Consider the following 16,274-nt stretch of genomic DNA (forward strand, 5'->3'; position numbering starts at 1 on the left):
GACGGTCTCAAACACGGCCCCTGGGGCATTTCTCTGGGAAACCAGAGGGGCCACCCCACAACGCGCTCCGACTAACGGGCCGGGACAGAACAGGGGATAAAGTTCTGCAGGAGGGAAGGGCAGAAAGAAGCCCCAAAAAAACTTTTCCTAAGGAAACAACGAAGCCGGCGCCTCCACACGGAGCCCCGGGGGGGGCTGCCCCGTCCACCCCTCACTCACCTCTCGGAGGAGCTGCTCCAGGCGGGGCTGCAGCGCTTCCAGCAGCGGGCCGGGACCGGCGGCTCCGCGCTCCTCCAGGGCTGCCAGGCGGCCCTGCAGCTCCGCCGTTTTGGCTCCCAGCAGCAGGCAGACGGCCACGGCGGTGAGCGAGAGGAGCAGGCAGAGGGCGGAGGTGGCGGTGCCCGCCGCGGTGCCGGCTCCTCCGGCCGCGCTCATCGCTCCCAGCTCCGCGCCGCCGCGCGGGGAGGACCCGCTGGGGGGGACGGGAGGAGGGGACCGGGGACCGACCGGGGACCGGGCACCGGACCGGAGCCGCTCGGCTGCCGCCCGCCCGCCCCCGGCGCCGCATCCAGCGCCCGCCCCGTGCGCTGCGCGCCCCCGCCGCGGCACTGGGGCTGCGGAGCGGCCGCTGCTCCTCCGCTCGGCCCCGCCGGGACCCGGCCTTTAAACGGAGGAAGCGGGGAGGAGGAGGAGGAGGAGGAGGAGGAGGAGGGGGGAAGCCGGGCAAGGGGGGGGGGGATGCTCCGGGAGCGGCCCCCCCCCCCCCCCCCACGGTTCCCCGGGGAGAAGGGGAGGGGGGGTTGACGCCCAGCAGAGCCCACCCCCGCTGCCCTGCCCGGCCCCCTGCGGGAGAGCTGCCCGGCCTCGTCCCCCCCCCCCCCATCTCCACGGTGTCCCCCTCGCCCCTCCCGGTCGCCCCCAGCGCCCCCCCGGTAGCAGCGGGACGGGGCCGGCCCCGGGGCCGCTGCGCTCGGCAGCCCGCGGAGCTGGCGCCCTCCAGCGGGTCCCGGCCCCGGCCCGCTGCTAATTGGGGACCCGGAGAGCGGGGAAGGGCCGGGGGTGTTGTGTGTCCCCCTCTCTTTCTTTTTCCCTTTCCGTGCTGGGGTTGCGGGGTGGTTGAGGGAAGAGGCAGCACCCGCAAAGCGCAGCGGTGTTCCAGCGTGCCTGGTAACGCACGGGGTGAATGGCAGTGAAGGGTCCCGGCTGCTTTAGGGAGCCTTTGAAGCAGGGAAGCTGTGCTCACAGACAGCATTAAGCAGCCCCAGACTTCGCCGAAGTCTTCCTTGTCTTTTTTTCTGTTACAGATTGCATCACATCAACGCTTGACTCACCTATAAAACAGCCTCAGGTAACGTAACGCTTGTCTAGACTCTACGAAGCCAGATCTGCTCTTTGCCTCTTGGCCCCAGACCCACCCTTGCACACGTAACCCTGACTTCTGGAACAGACAGGTGAAGCCTAGGACAGCGCTAGAGAAAACTACTAGGAGTGCTAACAGCAACCGTGTTAATAAAACACACCCGTGCACGCAGCCAGACTGCCCTGGTGTACACGCAGTGCTTTTTTTGTAGCCACTACTTCCAAACCAGTTAGCCAGGTACATTTATATCACTTGCTAACAACTATTTCCTGCCCTTCACATGCCTGAAGACACAGGAAGGAAAATGCCAGGTTATTATGAGCGACCTCCTCTCTTCCTTCTCCCTGTCTCCTTTCTACACGCCTGCTGAGACTTTGCTGCTGATCTCTCAGTGCACGTACACAGTGCTATCAACCTGGGGGAGCTTGCAGAGCATCTTGCCTTAAAACACGTGCACATGGCCCGAGCCCTCCTTACAACAGGGACATCCAGAAAATGCAAGAGGAAAAAGGATAAGTGGCTACTGCAGCCAAGCCCTCTGCCCCACACCTCCTCACATCTTTCCTCTGAAGTTTCACCCCCAGTGCAAGTCTTCCCCTGTCCTACTCAGCTTTTGAAATGCTGGATCTTGTACGCTGTTTGCAGCTTACAAAGCATGTTTTGTTCACTTAACAGACAGCTTAATTTTCTCCCGTCGTCTATGCTTAGTGAAATATAGAACTGACCTGTTACAGAGATGCAAACGGCTGCTCTGCCTCTGCCTGACAACACTTTGCAGGTTTACAGACTTGTTCTAGGTACGGTAGCTAAAAATCAAAAGCACAGAGAAAGAGGTAAATAGATCTCGTCGTTATTTACCAACAGGGACAGGCAATTAGCATTAGCTTGATCCAAATACGCAGAGATTACAAATTGTGCCAACTACATTCATGTAGTGACAACGGGGTGTGCATGTGAACATCTTGTTCCCCATGAAGATAAAGCCATGGAGGGCAGCCCAAAGAGGAGAAATCAGACCAATTAAGGACAGAGCTCCTGGCACCCAGCTGTTCCTCAGCTACACTGCTCTGTGCTGCTCCACTACTGAGCCCAGCGATGTTGGACCTGTGCCCATCCTCCTTCTAAACTAAAAAGTTTCATTTATGCAACGCTGTAAGGCCTGCAAAACTACTTGGCACCTTGCTGCAGTTGTTGTGCTAATTGTCATAGTATTATTTTTAAAGTTTACAAGGAGGAGAGTGAATTTCAACAGGATAGTATGTGTACATATGTGTACATGCACACACTTTTTCTAGCATGCATCTCCTTTAGCAATGTGTTTTAGTAACTACATTAGCAGAAGCTTCAAGTACTGCTTCAGGAAGGATACACAATCCCTTTCTAATTTTGATAGAACTGTTTTGGTTTGTACCGTGTATGCTGAAACGCTCAGCCAAGTACCTGCTTTGCTCCTGAGAAAAGTGTGGGATGGAAAGTATTGGTGGAGGAAGCCAGGGCTGAAATTCACTGCTGTCCTCCTCAGTCCCACCAAAGGCACTGCTGACCTGGATGGTACCAACTGCTGCGTTCTGTCACACAGAGAAGAAACAATGATGCAAAGAACCCAGGAAGAGGGGTGTCTGTATTATGAGATATAATCAAGCACAGTAGGTGGCACTGGTTACAGAAGATAAGCTTTCAAAGCCTCGCCTCAGCTGTAGTCTCTCCCCAGCTCAGAGATATGCATGTCTGGAGCCTCTTGCAAATTAAGCCTTCTCCCTGCCCCACACATCAGAGGAACGCAGACACCAGTTTAAAACCTTACTGTGTTTGAGGACTTGCACAGCAAGCACAGAACCTGAAGTGAGGCTCCTGCAGAGCTGAAACAATTTACTGTTCCTCTCCTTAAGACTTGCATGCCGAAGACTGCAATAAATGGCTAAAACTTGCAAATTGCATCTAGACTGGCAGACAGCCTGGATGAGCCCTACCATCCCTCCCGTTCAGCAGTGAGAAAGACAGAGAAAAGAGTAACTTAAACCTAAGAGAGCAAAAACTACGTAAGAAAGTAGATTAAAGAGGCTTATGAAGCAGTACCACTCAGTACTAAAGTTCAGGAGTTACGGCACAGAACCCATCCTCCTCCCTCCTATATTATAGCCTGATGACAGTGCTTCCCTGTTGTCAGGGTTACTTATCAGTAATTACAGATCAAGCTCCACAAAAATATGTAGTTGAAGACTTTAGGCTTATCTTGTTACTACTGCAAGAGAAAGGCTTAAATATGCCACAACCACTTCAGAGTATTTCTCTGCCTTTTTTTTTTTTCCAGGGGCAGTACAGTCCTTCAAAAAAAAGAAAAAAAAAAAGCTAGCATTTCTGTGATAAGTTAAGTGAATTAAAACAGTATTGAAAATATGAAATGTTACTTTCCATCCTTACCTATAAACTTGCCTGGAAATATTTACCACTAAGAACACCAGACAAGTTTCCAGTCTCTAACTAGACTCCTTTTAAAAGAGCAACATACGCTGTTTAAAAGGAAGTTTGGGGAAAAAGGGGACCCACGAGAGGTTTTCTACTTAGATTTTAAACTCCCATCTTCAATCATGCTTCCAAATACTAGAAAAAGCTATTACATACCACATTCTTAGGTAAGCATAGCCCTTGAAATCTTTGGTCTAACATTTAAAGAAAGCTAGCTGAAAATGTTTCATACTTTAAAAAAACTTGGTTAGCTAGCGCACGGACTACTCATCCAAAAAGTCAAATGATTAACTAACCCTACCTACCGGAAGAGAATGAAGTTTCAAAGACAGAACTATTTTCAAAAATGAAAATTACTTTATTTTTCACTTTGATATCCATAATCAAGACTACAACTGTTCAACAAGATAAACATGACAGTTATACAAAACATATGTAAATATTTACAGACTTAACTGTACAAAATAATTTAAAGTTTACAAAAGTTTCATGCAATCTCTGTTGACTGACACAGTCTAGGAAATCTCCTTGGAGAAGTGTAAAAGATCTTTGAATTTATTTTTTTAATGGTTCAAAAAAAGGATGCTGCAAAGCTTCATCAAGAGTAATTCTTTTGGCTGGATCATATTCCAGCATCCTGCGAACAAGGTCAAACAGACTTTGATGATCTGTGTCTTGGCAATGCATGAATTCCTGAAACGAGAAAACAAAAAAAAAGTATTTGAGAGATCTTTCACAATTGCAAATCTAATACAATAATCAAAATCCTCAGTCTTACCTTTAGAGGCTTACAGCGTCGCCTGACGTATCTACCTGCAGAGCTGTGTTCATCCCAGTCCAGTTGGTCATGGTGAAAATAGTGTTTTCTGCATGACAAGAAAAATGATTTTAAGATAGTTGAGACTATTTAATTCAGCTAAAGCTGACAACTTCTTACAATAGACTAGCAGTTAACAAGCCTGAAGTCTTTCTTCATTTTCAGAAGCTCACAACTAACAATGGAACCTTTAAAATTCCTTTTATAATAGAAATATTATAAAGGCAACTTACTCCTTTTATAACGTACTTACCTGGATTTTTTGATCATGTGAGCTGGTAGAGGCCCTAGTATTCTTTCCATCATTGCCAAGTGTTCTTTACTATCATGCGTCTGTGTGGAAAAAAAGCAACGAACACACTTAGATTTTTCTACGCTCCAACACTTGACAACAACACTCATCTATTAACGGTATGCTTGACAAGGCATCACCATATTATCTTTAGACACCACCCCAAGTTTTGTATGAATATGTTTACTTTATTCCTAATTTCAGCAGCACCCTCAAACTCTAGACATGTTTCATTAGCCAAGAAGCTACAGTAGGTATCTTAAATAGTCTGAGGGAGATGTCCACACCATCATGTTTTCATATATGCATGCTGCCTTTACAACCTGATCTCTGCAATATTTGAAACTTGTCAGGTTATGCCTTTCAAATTAACAGTTAGGTAGATATTATTAAAAGATCAAAGTCAGAAGCCTGTAACAAAAACATTTGATTTAAATTCACATACACACCTGAAAAACTGTAAACCCCAGGTAATACTCAATTAGAATACATCCAATACTCCAAACATCACAAGGCTGCGACCATCCCAGTGCTGCAAAACAGGCAAAGTTGGTTTACTTTTTAATATATTCTCAAACTCTGTAATCCACAAAGGATATCCCCAGTTTTCATGCAATTACTGATGTCTATTTCCCTCCCTCCATACCTCTCCCCAAACCTTGGTTGTTAAAAGGGGAGAGGAAAGCGTTTGGACTTGTGTTCTTACAATATTTCTTTTACCCCTTACTCTCAAAAAATCTAACAGCACCATCTGTAAGAGATGACTGAATTGTTAGAACCATGAGCAACCACTCCAGTTTACAAAATAAAGACATCGGAATGAACTGTAATAAGCTGTCAGAAGGTCTGAAAGTCTCTACTGACCTAAGATAACCTCAGGAGCTCTGTAATGTCTTGTAGACACTAATGTGCTGTGATGTTCATCATCAAAAGTTGCACTTCCAAAATCAACAACTTTTATGTCTGTGTTTTTTAAAGTGCGTTCATCTCGCTTCTGTAAGAGAATCCAAATGCCATTTGTTAGTATTTTTAGAAGCATGCTTAGAGGCAAAAGATACCACATTACCAGTTGAAATCATCTTTCAAGTTCCAATTAACCATCATGCTAAAGATTAAACCTATGTAACAAAACACTCCTTTGCAATATATTGATTCCTTTTCAGCCCCAGCTCCAAGGAAGAAGAGCAGAGCACATAAAGCAATTTAATCTGAATACTCAAAACTGAATATCTAAAGACCTTCCCACAGTAAGAGTTCCTTTTCTCTTTAGATAACTAACTGAAGTTACTGTTGAGGTTAACAGTCTTGTTTTTTGCTATCCATTGGTAAATTCATATAATTCTATATAATTTTCCACTTATATAATTTTAGCTCTTGAAAGCAAATTAATAAATAAAAATGAGCCTCATGCATAACTAGATGTATTGATGCCCATACTGCTTTTCTGTTTCTAGGAAGCTTCTAAACTTTGAAAAAAGAGCACCAGAATAAAAGAAATAGTTTTTTTTTTTTTTTTTCTCATAGTACAGCCAAGTTCTCATCCTAACATTGCATGTCTGAAGTGTTTTCTTGAGGACTGATCAAGAACAGTCCTATTCTCGGCCCATGCCAATTATCAATGTCACATGTTGATCACAAAGAGAATTCATCTTGGCTACTAAGCCTGCTGAGCCAAGGGCTGCTACATGGCCTTCAGGATAATCAAATAGAAAGCAAGACCCGACATACTTCTCAAAACTTACAGACACTTTAAAGAAAGGGATTCAAACAGCTCATTAAAGAAAAATGAAGGAAAAAAATCTTGCCAAATTTAAAGCCATTAACATAATGCTTCTTATTAATGCCAGAACTTCATTAAACAGCAAAGAATTTAGCTAATGATCAGATGAAACACTTCAGTTTGAATTGGAGCAATGTTACCAGCTTAGCAGAAATCCAACACGTCCCAAAGGACACAAGAAATCTAGGAAGCATAACTCTGATTATCACTTGACCTTTTTATATGTAGAAAGACTACTTTTTAAGAAGAGTTCAGATGAAGAAGTTCAGTGCTGAGAGGAAAAACAAAAAACTTACCATTTTTGCATTGTACTTCACTATGTAATCAGACTCCACAAACAAGATATTTTCAGGCTTTAAATCGGTATGAGTTAATTTATTGTGATGTAAAACTACAAGGAAAAAATGAAAAAAATCCATAATTGATACTTTGATTTCCTAAAGGAAAGAAAAAATAATATAGCAACATATTTGATAAAAGTACTGAGATTTACTTACAGTTTATAGACTGGCAGATTTGATAAGCCATGTTTCTAATGTCATTAATATGAAATGGCAGAAAGCTGTTTTCCTTAATAAAATCGTATGTGCTAAGTCCCAGCAGCTCAAAAACAATGCAAACGTGGCCATGATGATCAAACCATTCCAGCATCTGAACACAGCGGCTTGAAAGAGAAATATATAAACACGTGAAAACTCAATTTACTGAACCTTTTGCCAAGCCCTTAGCGTGCCATTCCCCTTTTACACTTACAAAGTGCTGCTTGGATCCATGGTGTTTAAGTGTTCCAATACCTGTATTTCTGAACGGGCTGCTTCCCGATATCTACCAACATTTTTCACAATTTTAACTGCTACATGCATTCCTCTCCTTCAAAAGAAAGAAAAGTACCAAAATTGAATCAATTACTGTGAAATATCTACAGTCCCAAAGTCACAATTTTGAGCTGGATTAGGGGAACGTGACTTAAGGACATTGCAAAGAAAAAATCAGTATAAAAACATTTCTGGTCAAGTTCATATACCCACAGCGTATGCTACATAACCTACTTCTCTGTCTTATTATCTCATTTAAGGTAGATCAAGCATCAGGAATCTACCTGAAAGATGACTCGAAAACAGCAAAGCTCTCATTTGAAAAACCTACTACAAAAATTTATCAGATTTCTGCAACTTGAGTAACTTCTGGCTCTTTTTCAGTGCTCCTATAGAATCAGGGGAAGTAAGTAATTTATTTTAATATCTGAACATTTTGTACTAGTGAAGACAGACCTGCACTCAGTGTAACATTCAAACGCTAATGCTATTATTTAAATGAAACAGATACACATAGGCCATTCTATCCTATCCACTAATGGACAATTTTTAATTGTCTCTGTAGAGTTATTTAGATTCTAATGACTTAAGAATACCGTCTGCCTTTACAACATGACCTCAAGCTCCTGAACAGTCTTAATTTGTGAAATGACCGAATACACCACAGCCTCAGGAAACAAACTACAACTGCTTCTTTATACTGAAGTGCAGATATAAAACATATGGTTGATATAACTTGAATCTGGGTTTTACTAATTGTTTAAAGGTCTCAGAATACACAAGCTGTAGAAATACAACAATTTCTTCTTCTCCACTGAAGATGCCATCACACTGAAGTTACCAAGCTATCAAAAAAGCATGACTCGATTACTGCGCATGCAGAGAAAGCTGAAAGGATTAAGCCTGATTATGAAGACTGAAGGAAAGAAATTTACAGCTTGAGCAGTTCCAAGCAGTTGCTTTCCACTAAGAATCAAAACTATATTCTCAGCATCTCACTGCATCATCCTCAGTCTCTTAATTCATTTCCATACTCTGCAAACACCTGCACATCCTCTAGTTACGGCAACAGTGGTTGTAGAACCAGCCGAAAACCATAATGAAGGAACACAGTTCTTCCCTTTTAAAAAAAGGGCAGATGATATCTACTTAGATATATTCCTAATTTGGAGTTTATTCCATGTGCTTATACAACTTCTATAGAATATACAAAGGTTTATTTTTGAAAGGAATCCTCTCTAGGCAGATGTTTCCCAAGACAAATGCAGTCAAGGAAGTTTATTGTTAAAGACAGATTCTCAAAATCTAAGAGAAAAAGTAGCCAAAACTATTTCTCTGTATACCATCTTGCATAAAGTTAATAACATGCAAGGGCCTTTCACAGAGGAAAAGGAAAAAAAAAATTATAGAATTGAAAGCAATGACTGAAGAACCTTAAAAATGATCAGGGAACAATACTGTTTCCATACAAGAAACCTTTAAAAATTTTCAACCAGAAGTCACCTGAAAAGGTAACTCAGATCAAAATAAAACAATTTCTTTTTAAATATACTGCAACACTATCTGAACCACAACTTACTTTCTTCTGAAGAAAACATTCTACAACTTTCATTTCTGAGCTAAACAGCATTGTCAGTAAGTACATCTCATGACAAACACTTACATATCATGATCTATACACTCCACTACTTTTCCAAAAGCTCCTTCTCCTAAAGTCGCAACGATTTCATCTAAAAAGAACAAACACAAGTTAGAATTATGCAACGACTTAACCAAGAATGAATATTACTAATGTAGATTAAAAAATGTGCCATTACAAAAGCATAATTACTTTAAATCTCAGCATCTGAACGTGTTATTTATTCGACAGTTGTCATGAAAACAGTTAGCCAAAAAAACAAAAACAAAAAACTATCTCTTGTTCTAATCTCAAGATTCAAGTTCATTTACTACTTGGAACTTTTTGAACACAGTACTTAAATTCTACAGAAAAGAAGATATGCAAAAAAAATAAAACAAAAAAGCACAAAAAAAAACAAAATAAAAAGAGCAATGAAGATTTCTTTAGCCCCCCTCCTCTGACATACTATTCTAAACAGATTTTTTGCTGAAAAGTTTTTAAGAAGTGTTGAAAAATGTTCTATACATCTTGCTCTTAGAACGTCTCCACTTTCACAGATCAGGTGACCCTCCTCATCATCCTCTACACTCCTGGATCTTTTCCTTCGGTGACTCTTCTGGAAACGGCACCAAGATCGTCCAGCCAATCAATATATCAGAGTGAATTCAGGGCAGAATACGCAATTCATTCAGCGGGGAGATATTCAGGCATTCAGTTACGCACCAGGCCACGAACAGTTGGCAGGAGCAATTTCAAATTCAGTCCCCAGAAATTCACAGGGCACAGTTTATGTTACAGAAGAAAAACATGGCAAGGAACAGATTTTCAGATAAATACTTAAAGTGATAAGGCAACAGAAAAAAAAACAACACAATTTTGACTCTCAAACAGTGGCTTAATTGAAGACAGATTAAGACTGCAACGTCACTATTTCTAATACTTTGCTATCAAACAGCAAAAAGCAGTTATTTATTTATATAGCTAAGCTTACAGTCAGGTGAAACGTTACTCTTTAAAACATACAATTCTTGTCATCTAAATATTATCAGCTATCGAGTAATTTTACTTCCCTCATGTAAGGAGAGTGAAGAGAAATTACTCTCAAGCCCTTGATCTGCATTGCATAGTCTAATACATTTTGCCATTTCTATTGCAGAAATGTGATTGAAATATTTGGACCTGAAGATTTATCAGTGGGCATCACGCCAACAATGAGAAATTCACACAGCATGCCTTCAGAGAAGGCAAGCAGCAAGCTTATCCCACCTTCAGTAAGACATTAGCTGCCACTGGTCAGGCACATGACTTATCAAAATTTTCTGAAATCAGGCGTAGAATTGTGCAGCTTCTTCTGATCAATTTACCAGACATGCATGTTTCATACCCCCCGTTACATTAAAAAAGTACATTACTTCAATTATTTTTATTAATAGGATGGATGGCATCTCACAGCCTACTTGAAAAACAAGTAGTTCACTATGCTCTAAGACTGAAGTGATAACTGCACTGCAAAACAGCTCAGTTACCTGTCTTCACTTTCAAGATAACATTTTTCAGATTAATCCCCAGCGATCTACCTGCTGGCCACCTACATGCCCAGTGTGTAACTGGTACTGATAATCCCCCCAATATCCTGATCCAAAACCTCAACTGAGAACATATTCATATGCTCACAACTGGATTCAATTACAAATCCTTTATTAATAAAATAATATTTCCCCAAAGTACTGTGACCAGGAATTGAAGTTCTAGCACTTGCTTAAGAAGTCTATTACCACTAATTCATTAATAATAAAGTTAAAAATTACTCATACCGAATGTGATTGGTGACTGGAGCAATGATGTCTCTTATGCTTCCTTTTATGACTACTTTTCCTGCTCCGACCAGAGGATTTGCTATAGTGATGATGGTGACTCTTTTCATAGTCTCTGTGATAATGCCTGTGGTCATATACTTCACAGAAGTCATTTCTGTATTCCTCAACATATCTCCGGTCATGATGGTCTCTTTCATTTATGGCTCTATCGTCCAAATAATGACTGAAAATATATTTAAGTGAATGTTCTCCACTTCAAAAACTTGAGGTTCCAACAAGATAAGTGATTGAGCTGAGTTACAGAGTTACACAGTATCTGTCTTTACAACAAGAAAGTTTTCTAATCAACTCCCTCCTCAAAAGAAGCGGAGCTTTTCTCATTACTTTATTGGGATCTAATGACATTGTCAGTCCAAAATACATAGCCATCCACAGGAACAATATATCATCAGTCCACAGTTTGCACAGTAATAAAGAAATTCGGCCTCAAAAAGTAGAGAGACTTCCTAAATATACCAAGCAACTCAATTACAATTTCCAAAGACACAATATCGAATGCTCTTAATACAGTAATAATCCTTCTACGGTTTCAAAGCTCAAAACATTTAAAAAAAATAAAACCTGGAGATTCTGAGGTAAGCAGCATTCATCTTAGTACTCTACCCTAAACATTAAGTACTTCAGGAAGTATCTGGATCAAGGATCTTCTCTGCCCAGAAAAAAAATAAATTAAGAAAGCTGCAGAGGCAAAGAGCCCCCATATTGCTGTACACCTACCCCTTCCAGCATTTTATAAGCATGAGTATGAGCTCTTAAAAGAGTTCCATGGGATCTTCTTCTCAAGGGAAAAACAGAAAAACACATCCTTCCAGTGAAAGCAGTGTGGGAGAAAAAGCAAACCACCTCCAAATTAGTAAGAGAAATCTAACTCATACTTACCACTGCATTAAATGACTAAACAAACCTTCTCTTCCCCTCCTTCTGCTCACATTAAGTAAACAAACAGACATACTTTTCACTTGAAATTTAATATTGAACATATTCAATGCCAACACTTAACTGATAACAGAGAAACAAACTAGTAAACATTCACTGTTTTTATTAAAGAACTTCTATTTAGTGATTCGGGTACTGTGTTAACAAAACCAACTACCTCTTCAGCTTGTCTTAAGTGAGTCAAACTTAAAGACTCACCAGCTCTGGGCATTTAAAACCTCATATCCTGAAAGTCTGTTTATTTTAGGCACATTAAGAAATTATCACTACACGATTCAGAGTCTTGTACCTTTCCGAAACGTGATTTGGCTTATAGTGCTTGCTTTCTTGTCCACTACTGTGGGACCTTTTCCTGCGTTTACGGCTGCTGCTGTGCTTTCTTTGATCCCAGCTCCTTCTATCATCCCACTCAGGGCAATGACTTTGTTTTGAGTGCCGCATCTTCCACTAAACAAACAAAAACACAACAAAAAAAACACACATAAAAGACAGAAGTGTTACACTGGGATTTGTAGTTGCAAGTCAGATCTAGAAAGAACCATTTCCTCAATCCTCTTTCCTTAGCTTTGCCCATGCACTACTTTGTTTTTGAGTGAGCAGAGTTACCTCATCCCAACACTGTTACAAAACACAATTCAAGATTAAATAGGCCAGCTCATCTTCACTAATAGCTTCAAACATGTTATTAAAGTCTGTTTTAAATAAACTCTCAGGTGACTAAAGAGAGCCATTTCCTTAAATAGCCTCCCATGGAGAGGGGCCTTAATCTTCAAATATTCTCTGAAAAAATCACAGATTTGGTTCTTTACATTGTACATAAATTACTACATGAAAACCAAGTATGTCCAACTAGCCTAAAACATCGCTCACAAACCTCTTTACAAATCACTATTAAACAGAGATGTTTAATTTTCTATTTTTTTTTTAAATTGTAGCGACAATCACAGCAAACATTGATAAATAAATAATATAATTGCAGTCCTATAAACCAAACCACTATTTTTGAGGTCTGTTAGCACACGAGTAAGCAGTTGTTTTACAATACAGCTGATTTGCCAAAGACAAAACCCACCAGCTCCTGTTGCTGGACGTTATATGCAGGAATTCTGTGTTCAAACAGGTACATGCACAACTGAAAAAGAAAGCAAAACACAGCTGTAGGATTAGGAACATATCAAAAGCAACCACATTCATCCTTTAGCAGAAAAATTAAAACCAAGAAACATCTTACATATCCGTTTCAGCGTATTCTAAAGAATTAACTATGAAAGGACAAGTAAGATTTCCATTGCATTTGTTGACAGGAAGAAAAGTAGTTTAGAAAGAAATATAGCACTAAAAAATAGTGATATATCCTTGTGCAAATTGACACAGAGCAACAATGGTTGCCTCCGCACCAACTATGGGCATGAAGAAGGATACTTTTAGAGCATGTGAATGCTCACGTAAGTGGCAAGCTTCTTCTGAAAGAGAGGTTTTCTGACACACTTCAAATTTCTGACACGTTGGCAGTTAACAACGCCTATATCAGTATGTTTCTTCCCTTTTTTCTTTTTACAGTAATGTTTTAAACTCTGCAAAAATACGTGACTGGTGCAACCTTTGCATCAGTCACGATGCAAGTCACCTAAAAATCTTACTCATTTACCATGCATTAGTAAGAAATAAAAATACTGATGCATCTAAAGACCAATCATCGATCCTAAAGAAACGAGATAAAATCTGTTACTCCTTCATTTACAGGCCCGATTTTCTTATCTTCTTACCTAATTCAGCAGCCATTTTTCTCTATTTTCGACCTACACAACTCAAGTTACGAAACACACCAAGATTTCAGTTACAGCACTTCCGAGGTGAGAAGTGCTCTGTGCCCCACGCCCTACTCAATAATAGGTGAATTCAGGATCTCACCTATGACCCCTCCCCCGTTTGCCAGAAAGCAGCCTGCAAGAAAGCCCTGTAATGGATAAATAAATACCTAAATAAAAGCCCCGTGAAAGAGTGCTGCAGAGGGAGGTTTTGGGGTGGAAAAATAACCACAGAAATCTCGAGAAAAAGGTTTGGTTGAAGATTAACTGCTACTTAACTACACTTTAGTCCTCAGAGAATGAGGAAAAAATAGACAGAATTTGCATGTTCTTGGCTAAAGGAGCCAAGTAAACGCAAACCGGCAAGTAATTGTTAGAAAATCGATCTGTGCGAGGCCCAAAGCGGCCAAAATCCATTTTACAGTAGGATCCATCTTAGGATTTTAAAAAAAAAAAAAAAAATATATGCCCTTCCTCTAAATTTCTGCTGAGGCGCCTCCGTTACGTAACGCCACCAGCCGCCTTCCCCACACGCGGCCCTGAGCAGCTCGAGGACCGCCCTCGCCCCCGCGCCGTGCCACAAGGCTCCCGAGGGACCCCCACACACACAAAAAAAATAAAATAAAAATAATAAATAATAATAATAAAAAAACCGCCCGGGGCAGGCCGCAGCGGCCCTGCGGGAGCTGCACACGCAGCACTTTTGTAAATGCAGCTGGCAGGCGGCGCAGGGCAAAGGCCTCGCTGCGCCAGCACCGAGCCCGCCGGGCCTGGGAACGGGGGGGGGGGGGGAACGGGCAGGCCCCCAGCAGCCGCCCCCTGCCCCTGCCCAGCCCCAGCCGCCACCCCCAGCCCCCTCCCGGCCGGGGGACGTCAGGCTCGGCCCCGCCGCCCCCCCCCGGGCAGGCCCCGGCCCCCTCAGCCCCCTCAGCCCCCTCAGCCCCCTCAGCCGCCCGTACCCGCGCGGCCCCCGCCCCGGCCCCCTCAGGGCCCCGCTGCCCCCTCAGCCCCTCAGGCAGCCGCTGCGCCCCGCGGCCTCCCCCCGCTTGGAGCAGAGAGGGGAAGGAGGGAGAAGGAGCCCCTCCGGGGGGAAGGAGCCCGCCGCTTACCGCTGAGCACCGAGGCGAGCGAGCCCCGCGGCCGCCCTGCGCGCCCCAACAAAATGGCGGCCGCCGCCCCGCGCCCCGCAGCTCCTTCCTCCTCCTCCTCCTCCTCCTCCTCCTCCTCCGAGCCCCGCCCACCTCCGGCGGCGCCGTGCGCAGTGACGTCACGCGGCCGCACGACGGCTCGGCCCCGCCCCCTGCGGCGCCCAGGGGCAGAGCGCGGGGGGCGCTGAGGGGACTGAGGGGAAGGGGGGCGAGCCCTGAGGGGGCCTTGAGGGGGAAGGTCCCGGGCACGGTCCCGGGCACGGTCCCGGGCACGGTCCCGGTTGGGAGTTGCTTCCCGGAGCGGTTCTGTCAGATCTTACTGAACAGGGAAATTGCTGCTGACAGACCGCAGCACCTCGCACTGAGCGAGCCGTGTGTGTGCAGCGAGCCCCCAAAGCACTGGCACATGGGACTGAGAGGCACCTTTGGTTTTGTGCTCCTAAAACTCCCATTAAAGTTCTCCCGCCAGCGAGTGTAAAATAAGCATTTCAACCTGCTTTTCACTACGTTGAAAAACCCATTTCTCTTTTTTTTAAGATGAGAAAGTAACACACAGAGCGTTGATGGCCATTTGGTTTCCCTTCATTTTTAAAAGGCCTCGTTACCTCATGACCCTTGCCGTGCCTCAGCGTCAGTGCCCAGCATGGCCTTGGTGCCCGTGGTTTGCTATTTTAGCGTGTAAGTGACCGGCCATTACTTATAAAGAGCACCAACATCTGCAAAACGTCTTCCGAACATCCCCCGATACATCCCCATCCACTGATACATCCCCGCCTTAGCAATGCTCTCAGAGCACAAGCAACACGAGAGAGATGAGGAGGGACGAAGCGAAGCATACGGCGAGACAGCGGGCACATGGCAGGAACGCTGCCCACGCCGAGGGCTCTGCACCCACTCCCTGCCCATCCCACAGCTCTCTGCCACGGGGGCAATGTCTCAGGTATTCAGGACAGCCATGAGAGCTCTTGAAGAAAGGCTGGTGGCAAACCAGTGCCCCGTGTTGCTGGCAGGGCAGATGAGATGGGATGTGACAGAAGCACGTTGTCTGCCTTCCTTACCACCTCTTCCGGAGTCTCACTTCTGCTGTTTTTGTCTTGCCACGTAAATACACAACAGGCACTTCTACAGAGTCCAGCAGCTCAGAGACGGTTTGGGGAAGTCCCACTTATTGGGACAGAATAGGTTGTAGCTGAAGGGAGTACCAGAAGTAACCGTACCTTGAAAGGCAGGAAACACTTGGTTCTAGGGCTTTGTGGTTCCTGCCTGTTAGGAAAAATGATTTTCAGACTGAAAAGGGGGTGGAAACAACTATTGTTCGTTATGAAAATGCGGTGAATGGGAGCTAGTTAAAATT

The 16,274-nt window shown here is 43.4% G+C and overlaps 2 protein-coding genes across 3 annotated transcripts in view; both read right to left on the reverse strand.

Moving 5' to 3' along the window:
- COL23A1 (collagen type XXIII alpha 1 chain) overlaps positions 1–608 on the reverse strand; it is a 161,421-nt gene extending 160,813 nt beyond the window's left edge. Inside the window, exon 1 of the mRNA XM_084535250.1 lies at positions 220–608. Within this exon, the coding sequence (XP_084391376.1) occupies positions 220–435 (216 nt within the window). The 5' untranslated portion in view covers positions 436–608. The remainder of the gene's footprint in view (positions 1–219) is intronic.
- Positions 609–4,161: 3,553 nt separating this feature from the next.
- CLK4 (CDC like kinase 4) lies at positions 4,162–14,991 on the reverse strand. Of its 2 annotated transcripts, XM_084535337.1 has the most exons (14): positions 14,882–14,991; positions 13,037–13,096; positions 12,254–12,411; positions 10,966–11,191; positions 9,677–9,767; positions 9,194–9,260; positions 7,469–7,585; positions 7,213–7,379; positions 7,012–7,106; positions 5,800–5,929; positions 5,385–5,467; positions 4,897–4,976; positions 4,605–4,692; positions 4,162–4,519 (listed from the first exon to the last, which is right to left on the reverse strand). In XM_084535337.1, the coding sequence occupies exons 2-14, from the start codon at positions 13,088–13,090 to the stop codon at positions 4,382–4,384; spliced, it is 1,494 nt and encodes a 497-aa protein (XP_084391463.1). In that variant the 5' UTR covers positions 13,091–13,096; positions 14,882–14,991; the 3' UTR covers positions 4,162–4,381. The 2 variants fall into 2 exon arrangements, with proteins under 2 accessions (XP_084391463.1, XP_084391464.1); XM_084535338.1 differs by lacking the exons at positions 9,677–9,767; positions 10,966–11,191 and having other exon boundaries at positions 14,882–14,968.
- Positions 14,992–16,274: the final 1,283 nt, after the last annotated feature.

This window comes from Aythya ferina (genome assembly GCF_964211825.1).
Source record: "Aythya ferina genome assembly, chromosome: 14".
Classification (NCBI taxonomy): Eukaryota; Metazoa; Chordata; class Aves; order Anseriformes; family Anatidae; genus Aythya; species Aythya ferina.